The sequence below is a fragment of the Calypte anna genome, chromosome Z, assembly GCF_003957555.1.
Source record: "Calypte anna isolate BGI_N300 chromosome Z, bCalAnn1_v1.p, whole genome shotgun sequence".
NCBI classification, from domain to species: domain Eukaryota; kingdom Metazoa; phylum Chordata; class Aves; order Apodiformes; family Trochilidae; genus Calypte; species Calypte anna.
Window position 1 is genome coordinate 14,964,316 of NC_044274.1, and position 14,235 is coordinate 14,978,550.

The 14,235-nt window shown below is 40.4% G+C and overlaps 1 protein-coding gene across 4 annotated transcripts in view; it reads right to left on the minus strand.

Annotated features, from left to right (window-relative positions):
- The window catches only part of TTC33 (tetratricopeptide repeat domain 33), a 37,140-nt gene extending 23,875 nt beyond the window's left edge, over positions 1-13,265 (minus strand). The window contains exons 1-2 of one of the 4 annotated variants that reach the window (XM_030467778.1): positions 13,229-13,265; positions 12,026-12,254 (exon numbers count right to left, since the gene is read on the minus strand). In XM_030467778.1, coding sequence (XP_030323638.1) covers positions 12,026-12,246 — 221 coding nt within the window. In that variant the 5' untranslated portion in view covers positions 12,247-12,254; positions 13,229-13,265. Of the gene's footprint in view, positions 1-12,025; positions 12,257-12,877 lie in introns of all 4 variants that reach the window. The other 3 variants (XM_030467775.1, XM_030467776.1, XM_030467777.1) reach the window with 3 other exon arrangements.
- Between the last annotated feature and the right edge of the window lie 970 nt (positions 13,266-14,235).

A 14,235-nucleotide genomic window follows, 5' to 3' on the forward strand; every position in this document is an offset into this window, starting at 1 on the left:
ACACAAACCTAGATTCAAAACCAGACAAATATTACAGATTTCTTTATCTAGATGAATTACTGGGGAGGACTATTTAAGCCACTGAGTTCACAGTATCCTATGCTTCTGAACCCTAAATTCTAACATTAATTCCTATTATTATTACTTAAATCCCATGCTCTACTTATCAGGGGACATTTACAGAGAATATTTTGAGTTCTGGAAGGACTCCCTTTCCCATTAAAGTACTCCCAGATTTGCAACACAGAAAAGTAAGCAATAATGTATGCAGCTGTAATGTACCTGTGAAACATAACATCTCTTCTGGAGGAGAAAAAAAGGAAGCAATCAAATGTTGATAGCTTCAAGAGTTCCATCTGGACTTTTATTCCAATTTTGATGAGTATTTAAAATGTCTCTCAATCTCAATTTAGTATCAGAATATGATGATCAAAACTAAACAACTTGTGCACCCTCATAATCAGTTAAAATATATACAGGAACTATAAATTACACAGGAAAAAAAAAAAGATAGGTTAAAGGTTTCTCCCATACTCTCCACATAATTTTTCAATTTGTCCATAAGAGAAAGATGGTCTAGCAAGAGACAAAATTTGTCTTCTATATTGGAAATTTTTTATTTCATTCTCAACATGTGGTACTACCCTGTAGAACACAAAGCTTTCCTATATTAAGTCCTCATTTAAGTCCGTTTTTGAAGTCTCAATAGTTGTCATCAAATTTGGACCAGAAATGACCTTTAAGACTGAAAAGTACTTCACTAGAGTACAATTCCATTTTAAAACATGAAATAGGTCCAGTAAAGTAAGTTACATGTGAGCAATACCAGGGAAAGTCAGCCTTCTGATAAACAGAAAAGTTTCACTGACAGCTCAAAGACAATTAGGAACATCTATGTCAACATCCAAATCCACTGAATGTTAATTTATCAGTGCCACAATAGCAAACTGCCCAGAAAAGGAAAGCTTGCATTACAGCTTCCACTCTATCAGAACTTCCTACAGAAAAGCCCTTGGCTACAGAACTCCTTTCAGTAAGTTTAAGGTATTTAGCAGGTGTCTGCCATCTTTAACAGTAAAGTTGGATTTTGAAGCCAGCTGAATACAAGCTGTTATTCATAAGCAACATCTCTTGTCCAGAAAATGTAGTTTTTAAAAAAATCTCAAGCTTTAAATGTATTCTTAATTTTTGCAGAAGTCAAAAAGCTTAAGCATGAGTCTGCTACATTAGATTTCTATTACAAGATGACAGGTTGAAGACAAAACAAAGTTATTTTAAGATCTGACATTTGGCTGCTAGAGGCAGTAATATTCCTGAGACTGGTGTGAAAACATTTCCCATACACACTAAGAGTGGCAGCTTGTAAAAAGTGTCAGTTTGAACTGGCTTCAAAATAGCAAACTTCAGTTCTTCATGGCTCCCCCCAGGGTAAAACAAAAACATGGGACTACTGCAAAGCAGTTCAAACCAAACTAGAGCTTTGGGTCGTGCTGACCTTGACTAAAATTGGCTTAACTGGTGATGGAATTGCAACCTTTGACTGGATACTTAACTTGAGAACTACCAAAGCTAGGTATCCTGTATACCAGCCCCTGCTTTCAATTAACTCAAGACTGATAAAATTTAACTATTTAGTCTACTTTGTGGACAACTGTTAACTCCTATGTAAATAAATGAACAGACCAAAAAGCAGTAGACAAAGACCTACAAGAAATTAGGGTAAAATTTCTAATATGATTTTTAATTGTATTAGAAAATACAATTAATTTGATGACCACATGTTACATACAAGACTTTCACCATTTTTCTTATAGTAATACACTATGTTGTGAAGTCAACTCTAATAACAATTAGCAGTCCTATAACACCAAATATTTCCTCGAAGAAAAAAAGTCTATGTATTGCTCTTGATTTTCCCCACCTACTATTTGAACTAAACCTTGAAAAGGCCTGACAGCCCACGATGCTGCTCCTAAAGAGTTTTTATTCAACCCTTTACTGACAAGCACCCTTTCGAGGTTAAGGTATCTGTTATTAACATATGCCATAAGACATGGACAGCATCATTAAAGAAACAAAAAAAAAAGTTGGCATTGTATTGAAACCAAAATCATTTAACAAAAAGCATTGCAATATCCTACATATCGGAAGTACATCTGAAATAAAAGCTGATGGGCAATTATGATCCCTTAAATTCAGATTGTTTTAATTTTAGAATATATGGTCAACAGGAACACATCATGTTCAGTGAGGATTGAGCAAGGGATACTGAATTGCTGTTTCAAAATTAACTTCCATAAATCATAAAGACAGTTAAAACACAAAGGAGGTGGAATGGAGTACCATCCTTGTCAACAATAACAGCTAGGCTTTGCTTAAGAGCAACTGAAAAATAGAATAAATTAGGAAACAATTTTTTTCCTCTATGGAGAAAACTAATATGAAAAAATAATTTCCAAATACAAATGTTTTATTATTAAAGTACAAGCAACTAGGAGTATTTAACTGTAGATCAAAAAAACTAACTTAAAAAAATCAAACACAATCATATTTTACAGTAGCCAACTCACAGTACGTCATGCCAGTAATACAGGGAATACTGGTCACTGTGACAGCTTCAGTAGGGCAACTATTGCCAGAGTCTGTCAAGCAAAGTATGTGGAGAAGGCCAGAAGTCATGTTTCTCCATGAAAATTGCCTAGATAATTAATCATAGAATCACAGAATTTTCAGGGTTGGAAGGGACCCTTAAGATCAGATAGTTTTAGCCCCCTTGACATGGGCAGGGACACTCAGAGCCCTGTCCAGCCTGGCCTTAAAACTTCCAGGGATGGGGTTTCCACCACCTCTCTGGGTAACCTGTTCCAGTGTCTCACCACCCTCATGGTGAAGAACTTCTTCCTAAAATCTAATCTAAATCTATCCCACTCCAATTTGAAGCCATTCCCCCTAGTCCTATCATTACCTGACATCCTAAGAAGTTCCTCACCATTTTTCTTGTAGCCTTCTTCAGATACTGGAAGGATACAGTAAAGTCTCAAAGCCTTCTACTCTTGAGACTGAGTAACACAAACTTCAGTCTGTATTCAAGGGTAGGGTGCTGCAGCTCTCTGATCACCATTGTGGCCCTTCTCTGGACACACTTCAGCACTTCCATGTCCCTCCTGCCCTGAGGAGAAGGACTTGGAGGTGATGGTGGACCAGAAGCTTAACGTGAGTCATCAATATGCGGCTGCAACCCAGAAAGCCAACCAGGTCCTGGGCTGCATCAAAAGAAGCACAGACACCAGGTCAAGGGAGGCAGTTCTCCCCCTCTATTCTGCTCTTGTGAGACACCACCTGGAGTACTGTGTCCTTATCTGGTGTCTCCAACATAAGGAGGACACAGACCTTGAACATGTTCAGAAGAGAGACAACAAAATGATCAGAGGGCTGGAGCACCTCCCCTATGTAGACAGGCTGAGGAAGTGAGAGCTGTTCAGCCTGGAGAAGAGGAGGCTCCAAGGTGACCTAGAGTCCTCCCAGTGCCTGAAGGGGGGCTACAAGAAAGCTGGGGCAAGACTTCTTGCACAGGTGTTTTGTGAGAGGTTTAAGGGGCAATGGTTTAAAATCTGAAGAGGGGAGATACTAGATCAGATATTAGGAGGAAACTCTTTACTGTGATGGTGTTAAGGCAATGGAGCAGGTTGCCCAGGGAAGCTGGGTATACCTCCTCCCTGGAAGTGTCCAAGGCCAGGTTGGATGGGGCCTTGAGCAACTTGATCTAGTGGGAAGTGTCCCTGCCAATGGCAGAGAGGTTGGAACTCACCTTTAAGGTCCCTTCCAACCCTGGGCATTCTATAAATCTCTGAATGAATGTAAATTTCCAGATTTTGCTAAGTTGTATTATAGCATGTATATAGAGACTAGAATTCTCTATATTTAAAAGCTATATTAAATATAAGAGCTGATAAATTAAGTTATGGGCGAAATCTTAGCCCAAGTCACAAACACATTAACATGCTAGATCAACTTCTGCATTAAAGCATTTACGTGAATCTCTAGCCACCACCCACCAGTACAGACCTGCTTACAGAAATTGGTTTCTGCAGGATTGTGATGGTGCTGGGTTTCTGCCAACATGTCCCTGCCCCAGCCAGTTTATAACAGTAACATGCAGCAACAGAAAAGGAACAAAGATGGTTTAGCAGATGAGCTCTGGAAACAAACAAGTCTACCGTGAGAGAAACCTGAAGTGGAGTACTTCAGCTCAACGCAACTCTTACAGGAAATGAGAGTGCACCAGATGCTCCCTGCTGTATGCATTTACTGTCACTCATGTCATATCAAGTGTTGCTGAGGAAAAGCAACTTAAAGGCTGCACAGCATATGTACACCATATTCAAATAAAAATCAGACTATCACAAGAAAAAGGTAGTAAAAGTTAAAAAGAGTAATTAAGTATCCCAGTTTATAATTTACCAGGCTATCAGACTACCTAATTTATAATTTACCAGGTACCTAACCCCGAGTACAGACATGAGGACAAGAAGTCTTCCTTGTATTGTGAAGAGACCTCAAACATACACAGGTTTGTATCTTGCCTGATGCCCCTGAGTGTCTAAAGCTATAGAGGATGATACACAGGCACCAATTAATATTATATGAGTGTATATATATATATATTTTCTTAAGTAGAAAATGTATTTCTACAGCTGTCCTGTGAATATTCCACTGTTTCTATTTACAAGTAGCTACTTACATAAATATGCACATCTTCAAATACAGACAGATATTACAATGTCACAATTCAACATCCTCATATACCAATAATTCTAAGAAAGAGATTCTCTCAAAATTATTCAAACTGCATACAGGTTAAGTACTCTACACTTCTGCTTGCAAACACTCTCAGAATTATCTTCACTAAATTAGTAACAGCTTCAAAACCAAACTCCAGTTTTGCCAAATAATAAATAAACAGTTGTTGGAAAATAATATTTGTCAAAACAAAAGGAACACAGATAAATTAACAATAAATGGTAATTTAAACAAAAGGAACTGTTTAAAACAAATACTCTTTAGAGAACATCCTCTTCAATGAGAAAAGACAATTATATGCATCACCAGGAACAACGATTCTGACAGTAAGTAGGAAAAACAATAAAGCTAGCAATAAAAATTAAAAGACAAAAAACAGTGTGCTACTTTACATGGCAGTTTATGGGAGGATGTTAAACGCAGTAAAATTATCTGCTTTTTTTTTTTTTTCATTCTGTAGAAAGGTTATGAGGCCTGCAAAACAAACTATATGTTCTGACTAATAAGAGAGAAGCTGCAACATGTGCGTTTCCCCAAAATGGAGGTAAAAGTCCATACTTGTTCAGTCTTTTCTGCTTCAACTTATCTGTTCTGCACTCTAGAGCTAGAGTTTGTAACACCCTTTGCCTTACACATGATCTGCTCATTAAAATGAGTCTTTCTCATGAAAGCTAAGAGTAATAAAGCTATACATATTTATATATACATGATACAGAGTGAAAAGCTAAACACTGAAACACATTATGACGTGATCAGGTATTTTGACTACAAGTCATGAGCATTTCAAGCCCCTTTTTGTACTATGCAATTTAAATTACGAGTGATAAACCTACTTTTCTCTGCATTTCTCTTAGAAAACACTCAACCTAATCAAAGATAATAGTTACTGAGATTAAAAATTTTCAATTTATTTGAAGAACACTGGTATTGGTCATTCATCCTGAAACGACATAAGCACTATGTGGAATAGCTAAACATACCTGGCTTGCAAATTACATCCAAGACAACAAAATCAAACAGCTGTTTTTCAGCCTTGGAGGAACAGTAGGAGTACTTAACACATTCTCCTAGTTTTCTTATAAGCATTTCTCAGTTATTTTCTCTACATTAAATTACAAAATCCAACTGTGTAAGGCTTTTAGATCATGCTTACGGAATGAGTCAACATTCATAATGCCATATAGCAGCAGCCTAACAGAACTTCAGACTTTACTCCAAAAGCTAGGTAGATTAGTAAACTCCCAGATTATCTACTGAATTAATCCTTTTAATTTTCTAACTTTCAAACTACATCTTTGTTTTAAATTAGGTCAGTTATCAGAGAGAGATGGGAACAAGGCAGAGCAAAGACTGCCCTTCTTTTTCTATCTCTCTCTTAATACAGAAAGCATTTCAACAAAGATTTATGGACTAGTGAAACAAAATTAAAAATAAATTCAAGAAACAGAAAGAAGTTTCCCACCCACCAAGAAATGTTTCCTAGCAGCAACCTGTACAGCCAAATTAAAAGCCTCCTGAACATTCCTTCTGTATTCTAAATGCATCTGTATTTTAATAGGATAAAATTAAAGAATGGCCAAGATTGGAATGGACGTCTGCAGATCATTTAATCCAATTACTGTGCTTAAAGCTGAGTCTGCTAAAGGAGGTTGCCCAAGTTATAGTCCAACTGTGTTCTGTGTATCAACAAGGATGGGAAGTCCACACACTATACTCTGGTCAATCTGTTATCTCACAGGTTGGCCCAGCATGATTTCCCCTGTGCTAAACCATGACACCTATTCCCAATAACCTTCTTGTGCCTCCTGCGTTTCAAACTCATTTACGGAATTCTTTGCTACATTCCCTTCCCAAGGGCTGATTTGAGGTTGGTGGGCCTATATCCCTGAATCCTCCTTCTTACCCTTAGTGAAGATTAGAAGTGATTTTGCTTACTAAAAGCTCTCAGGAACCACTACCAGCACTGTTAAATATGAAGATCAGTATGTCTTTACAGTTACATGAACCAACTCTCTCAACACTCACAGACATGCCCCATAGGGTCTCTTGAACTTGTGTATGTCAGATTTGTCTTGACATTTCATAGTGTAACCTTCTTCCATCAAGGCTAAACCGACCTTGATCTAACCTTTTGCTCTGGTCTAATGGGCCTGGGGATCCTCAATGCAAGCCTCATCAGCAAAGCATATTAGAGTCTCCATGGTCTTCCTGGGTCACATGACTCTGCTCCCACCTCTAGTATATTTCCATTTTATGTCTGGATTTTGTCCATGCAGAACTTTTACCACATTTTCTTGATTTCCTGCATATCAAGATGAGCCAATCTTAAGCCTGGAGGATAACCTGATCAGGTATTACTCTTCTCCTCCACCTGCTTAATATGCTATTATTTATAAGTTAACTTAAATACAGCAATAAACACACTTTGCAGTTAAAAGAATGTACATCTCATTATTTGACACTTAACACCTTACAGCATATAATGAAAAAACCAGACTTGATTCCAGATTATATAGCTAAACAACCAAACTACACCTGTTGAAGCTATGCTACTATATTAGCATCTGGGAAAAAAAAAAGTCCCAACTGCTATAATGTAGATTAAGTAGCATTTTACAGAAGTTCAATATAAAAAAATAATAATTAGGAAATTAAAATATCAAAAATTAATGCCTCTACAAAAAAATTCATTAAAATCAACCCGTTATCTGATATGCTCATAGTACTCTGACATGTCCTTATTTCATTTGCTGTTGCAAAAGAAAGAGTAGAACCTTATTAACCACTATAGTTTACACATCAAGTGACAAAGTGACATCAACTATTTATTTTAACATAGCTGAATCTCTATAAACTCAGTGAAAACCGGTGTTCCAGTTGAAACTATGATCACTATCAGCAGCTGCCAGCAGCTGCCTCAGCAATAGAGATCTTTCAGTGCAATACGGAGGAGTTAATACATGACATCAGAAGCAAGACCAGGATTAACTTTTATGTAGCAAAACTGTAAAATTAAATGTAATTCAGTAAGAATTTAAACCCAGTACTGTTTACTTGTAAATGAAAAGTATTCAGAGAAGCAATCTTTGCACACCTTCAGGGTAAATTGAGAAGAACTCTACCTCCACCTACTGGACCAGCTACAAAAGCATCTGAAGTTTGGTAGCAGCTTTAGTTTGCTTTGTTTTGAGGGTGTGGTTGGTTAGTTTTTCATGTAAAATCAATTTCTAGACTAAAATATTCTCCACTCTTTCAATCAACAGATAATATTATGGCTTCCTACGTTTACTTAATTGCCCACACATCAAAGGAGCACACAAACATATCACTTCTTCTACATATCCACCTTTTTGTCATCTTCTGACAGCAAGATCACTCACCCACTCATCACTCTAAGCGTCTGTTGGTCAAGTGTTGGTCAACTTTTCTCTTCAGCATCATTTTTCTACTGTGTGTGTCTCAGTCTCAGCTTAACAGGTTCATACACACACATTATAGCACGTACAAATACTCCTCAGACAGCTGCCACAAGGCTGAAAACCCATACGCATACACCTCCAAAACCATTCACCCATGGCACTCCTGAGTTTGCCACTGGAAAGAAAAAGGCTGTACAAATTCTGATCCTCAAGAAGCCCATTATTCCTTTCCCATAGAAGCACCAAGACTCTTCAGAAGCACAAGTCAGTCACAGAATCACAGAACTACTGAAGCTAAAGGAACCTCTAGAGATCACCTAGATTAACTCTCCCCCTAAAGCAGGATCATCTGGAGCACATTACACAGGACTGCATCCAGGCATGTTTTTGGTATCTCCAGAGAAGGGACAGCAACTCCCTGAGCAACCTGTTCCAGTGCCCTGGCACCCTCAGAGAAAAAAAATTTTTTCTTATGTTTGAATACAACTTCTGATGTTCCAGCTTGTGCCTGTTGCCCTTCATTCGGTCACTGGGAACACCTGGGAATAGGCTGGCTCCATCTTTCTTGCACCCACACCTGAGATATTTGTAGACAATTACAAGGTCTCCTTCCAGTCTTCTCTTCTCCAGGCTAAAGAGTCCCAGCTCTCTCGGCCTTTCTGCAGAAGAAAGATGCTCCAGTCCCCCAGTCACTATTCTCTGTCTCTCTTGATGTGGGGAGCCCAGAACTGGATGCAGTATTCATTCCATCTGGAGCCTCACCAGGGCAGAACAGAGGTGGAGAATGGCCTCCCTCAACCCACTGGCCACACTCTTCTTTGTGAAGCCCAGGATTCCCTTGGCCTTCCTGGCAGCAAAGGCACACTGCTGGCTCACAGATACTTTACTTATCCCCCACATCCTTCCCCTCCAAACTGCTTTCTGGAAGGTCCACCCCTAGCCTATATTCGTCCTTCAGGTCCTTCCTCCCCAGGACCCTACACTTCCTCTTATTAAACCTCACCAGGTTCTTCTCTGCCCAGCTCTGCAGCCTGTACAGGTCACTCTGGATGGCAGCACAGCCCTTTGCAGTGTCAGTCTCCCCTCCCATCTCAGTATCAATCATGGACCTGCTGAGGACACACTCTGTCCCCTTGTTAATGAACAACACCAGACCAAGCACTGACCCCTATGAGACTATGATGGTTACAGGCCTCCAACTGGACCCTGCTCCACTGATCACCACCCTCTGAGCTCTGTCACACAGTCAGCTCTCAATGTACATCACTGTCCACCCATGCAGCCCACACTTCTTGAGTTTCCTAAGGAGGATGTTAAGGGAGGCAACAGCAAAAGCCTTGTTGAAGTCAAGGTAGACAACATCCACTGCTCCCCCCTCATCTAGACAGCCAGTAATGACACCACAGAAGGCAATCTGGTTGATCAAGCATTATTTCCCTTGAGTGAACCCATGCTGACTTCTCCCAATGACATTCTTTGCTTTCACATGTTTTGTCATGACAACCAGAATTATTTTTTCCAATACCCTGCCAGAACAGAGGTGAGACTAACCAGTCTGTAGCTCCCTGGGTCCTCCTTCTTGCCTTTTTTGAAGACTGGAGTGACAGTAGCCCTCCTGCAGTCTTCAGGCACCTCGTATTCTCCACAACTCTCAAAGATGATGGGGAATAGTCTAGCAGCAACATCTGCCAGTTCTCAGGACTTGTGGATGCATCCCATCAGGGCCCATGGATTTATGGACATCATAGTCAGACCTCGCTTATCCACAGAAACCGGACTTCCTCTATAGATAGAGACTAACAAAACCATCGTGGAGGTGAAACACCATCACTGCTTCGCTTCCCCTTACCAGAAAAACAAGCTAATGAACTAACCAAGGAAAAAAGTGATAATCACTATTCTGGTTTAGGAACAGTGGGTGTCCTTATAAAATTCATCTTTCATCATACTGATTTTGCCATGCACATTACCTTGCAGCCTCTTTTCCACAAAAACTGGAAGTTGAATTAATTAACTTCCGATCTTTGCATTATTTAGCCTCTTTTCTTTTTAAACATGTTTTCTTTTAGGATACCCTTCTTCATTCCACAACTAACACTAAGGTAATTACCTTAGTTAGCCTCTAGTGCTCAGTCTTTGGATTTTTCTGAGTTTGCTCAGTGGAACAGATATCATCCATTCCCCAAGAATGGTTAAAAGTCCAACTCAAACTTTTCTTTAACTGTTATTACACTTTGGTATTTCAAGTAAAGAATCTACTCTAAGTATTTAATTAATTACATGCTCACGTTAAATACATGTTCATGTTACACAAATATATATTCAAGAAATAGAGCATGTAAGTCAAACACAATTACAGCAACCATTTTTCAACAAAGAGAATAAAACATTCCTTTCACTTTACTTCCTCAAAGTTACCTGCAATGGTATCTCAACTATTCCACCTGTTAAATAAATAAAAGCTTTCCACTTCGAGTTTACCCTCTAATCTATGTGAAATCTTTTTTTAAAGAGAAGATCTGCCTTAAAGTTATGTAGTCTGACAGCAGCATACAAACATCATTGTCCAAAAAGTACAGTGTGCTAGAGTAACTGGTTGAGACAATAATTTCAAGTTCAAATTTCTGCTAAGCCTCAGATAAAAGAGCATTAATACAAAAGACTGTGAAAAACCTCCCAAAAGCTGCATTTCATTTCTTATTACTTGTTTCTCATACTTGTTTAAAGTCATTCAGTATTTCTATATTTTTATTTACTTACTGTATTTTTATTTACTTTATTTCCTTATTTACTGTATTTTTATTTACTTACTATTTTTTAAATCAGACCAGACCAAACACACTCCTGGTTTTGTTCTTATGATGTATAAATTATGTCATAAATAATTTAAAACTTCTGAGTTTTTCTCTCCTCCATGCTACACAGGGAACACTTTTCTGGGACAAAATGTCGTAACAGAAAAAATTTCACAGCACTGGACTGCATACTGACTTACTGTGGAATTGTTTCTACCAGGAAATTAATGTTACATCTTCTCTGAGACAATGAATAAAGATGAGATGCTGACCTAAATAAAGTCGGATGCAGATTTAGATATCAAGCACTCAGAAGATTTTAAGGGGACTATTCCTGGAAATCTTTTGTCCCCCTTCAGAGAAGACTTAGCAAAATGATGTAATTACTATGTAATTTATAGTTTCTCTTTTCCTCTTCTAACCCTCTCCTACTACAAAGGTACTTTCTTATAAAGCATAATAGGACAATCTTCGCAATATTCTTCCAAAAACTCAGTACTGCTGTCAGATGTTCACGGCAGCTACCTGAGCGAGACCTTCAGAAAGCACTAGAGAGATCAACTGCACATTAGCTGCTCTGCAGTATTTGCCTAGATATTTCATACCTGCAATAATAAAATTTGAATAATAAGAGAAAAGACACATTTACAATAGAGGAAAAGTGACCAGAGCAGCTAAAGCATTAGTTATGGTGCGGCTTATCTGTATCTTATTTACACTTCCAACTTTCGGCTCCTATTAGATTCTTGTCTCCCTCCTCGTATCATTTTTTGTTATATGAACACACAAAAATGAGATGCAATACACACTTCATTTCACTGCTGCCAGCACCATCAAAGGAAACAACAGTCAGTACCAGATGGTAAAGGTAAAATGAAACAAATAGTCAGGTTTTTTAATATTAAAAATGTGAACGTAGCTGCTAGAAAATTACCTAGTGTTTTCCAAATGCACTGAGATATCATTTAACATTTATTCAGTCAATGAAAAAGCGTAAGATAACATTAGTACCTTTTATTTTCAGCCAAGCTTGCACCTTCATCCTTCAGTTTCTTGCTCTTCTTCACACAGTCTTCCAAGAGGACTTCCTTCTTTCTCTTAGTTGCATGTACCCAGTTAGCATCATCTTCATCAGTCAGATCCTTGTCATCAGCAGCTTCTGCTTCGAATTGCTGAGACGTAGCTTTTGAAACCTTCTCACCAATCTTTCTCTTCCACCCAAAAGAAGCCATTTGGAGAACTAGAGAAAAATGTATTTTCAGTAGTTAGGTACACTAGCTTTTTAGCATAAGATCACAGAATAATTTTCATTTAAAAAAACCTTTAAGACCATCAAGATTTTTAAGTATTTTAGACCTTTATATGCTTCCAGGGATGGTGACTCTACCACTTCCCTGGGCAGCCTGTTCTGCTGCCAAAGATTCACTGAAGAAATTTTTCACAATATCCTGTCTAAATCTCCCCTGTTGCAACCTGAGGACATCTCTCACCAACTGGGAGATATGCCACAGGTTACAGATGTGATTTTTTTCTAACATTTTCCTGTACAATTATTTTTCAAAGCTGACTCAATCCCAAAAGATTCGTAGAAATAAAAATACACCTCAACCATAAACCCGTGACAGGCTGCCACTCCTCTGCACAAATTCTGCCCATCAACTTCGCCAGAGGTGTCAAGCAGGCAACTACAATTATTAAGCTCATCTGGAAGATGTTTTCTAGCAGGCAAAAAAAACCAAACAAACAAACAAACAAAAAAACCAAACATGCGCTCTAACACATCAGAAAATCCCGTAACGTTGAAGCCATTACACCAGAGACCAGACAAAAGCAGAAAGGATACGGCTCGGCCCCAGGAGCTACCTCTGGGAGCTGCAGGAGCTGTGCACGCTTCTGCTGCGCAGCGCTGAATGCCTCCAGCCCGGCCGCCCGCGGAGAAGTCGCCCGGCAGGGCTGCTCCCCAGCCAGCCCCGGGACGAGAGCCGCCGGCGGGGTACGGCCCGCCGCTCCCCCCGCCCGGCAGCGAGGCCCAGCACAGCTGACGGGGAGGCGGGAGGAGCCGGTAGGGCTGACAGAGCTCCGCCTCCCCGCGGAGTGGGCCCCGCCACCGCCCCGCACCCCACCGTGGTTGGAGCCCCGGGCGGGAGACCGCTACCTTGCCGCCCTCCGCCCGGTGATTCTCCGTTCCGGTGGAAGCCGAAAGACCCCACAAACCTTCACATCAGCCGCAGGGAAGCGGAAGGGCGGGGTTGCTGGAAGGGAAGGAAGGGCACAGGCACAGGCGCCTCTCCCGGCGCCAGCAACCTCTGTGGCCGCCGGGAGCTGTAGTTCCCCCGGCAGGGCCTCCCGCCCCGTCAGCGCAGAGTGCATCGGCAGCAGCTCGGTAGAGGAACCACAGGTGCGAGGCGGGCAACAGGCAATTCCGTGGCCAGCACCTCCTCCTGGTGATGGAGCAGGGCAGCTGGAGGGCGGGAAGGGCAGCTGCGTGCTGCCACAGTTCGACGAGCACCGTCCCCTCCTTGTGGAGGCAGCTCCGGGCAGGAAATTCTGCATGGAAAAAGGACCAAGGCTTAAAATGCTTGGGGTGTTTTTTTTCCTAAAAGGAAGAAAAATGTAAGACCATTCATGGAACAAGTATCTCCATAATTAATAATCGTCATAATTAGTATCTTCATCAGTGATCAGGGTTTGGGGATTGAGTTCACCCTCAAGTCAGTTTGAAGGAAGTGGTATCTACCTAAGGGCAGGTGGACTCGGCGGAAGGTCTCGGACAGCCTGGATTGATGAGCTCAGGACAGTGGTATGAGGTTCAACAAAAACAAGTGCTGGGTCACAACAACCTATAGCAATGCTACAGGCTAGGGGAAAAGTGGCTGGAAACCTTGCCAGTGGAAAAGGACCCAAAAGTGATGATCCAAACCCAGCTGAACACTAGCCAGCAGTGTGCCCAGGGGTGGTCAAGAAAGCCAACAGCATCCTGCCTTGTATCAGAAATAGTGTGGCCAGCAGTTATTATACCCCTGTATTCAGCACTAGCGAGGCCATATTTTGAATCCTGTGTTCAATTTATCCTGTGCCATCCACCAGGGGATGTTCAGATTGGGTATAAAGAAAAATTTCTTCACTGCAAGAGCGGTCAGGCAATTTTGAACAGACTGCCCTAGAAAGTGACGGAGTCACTGTGCCTGGAGGTGTTAAAACAATGTGTAGATGTGGGACTT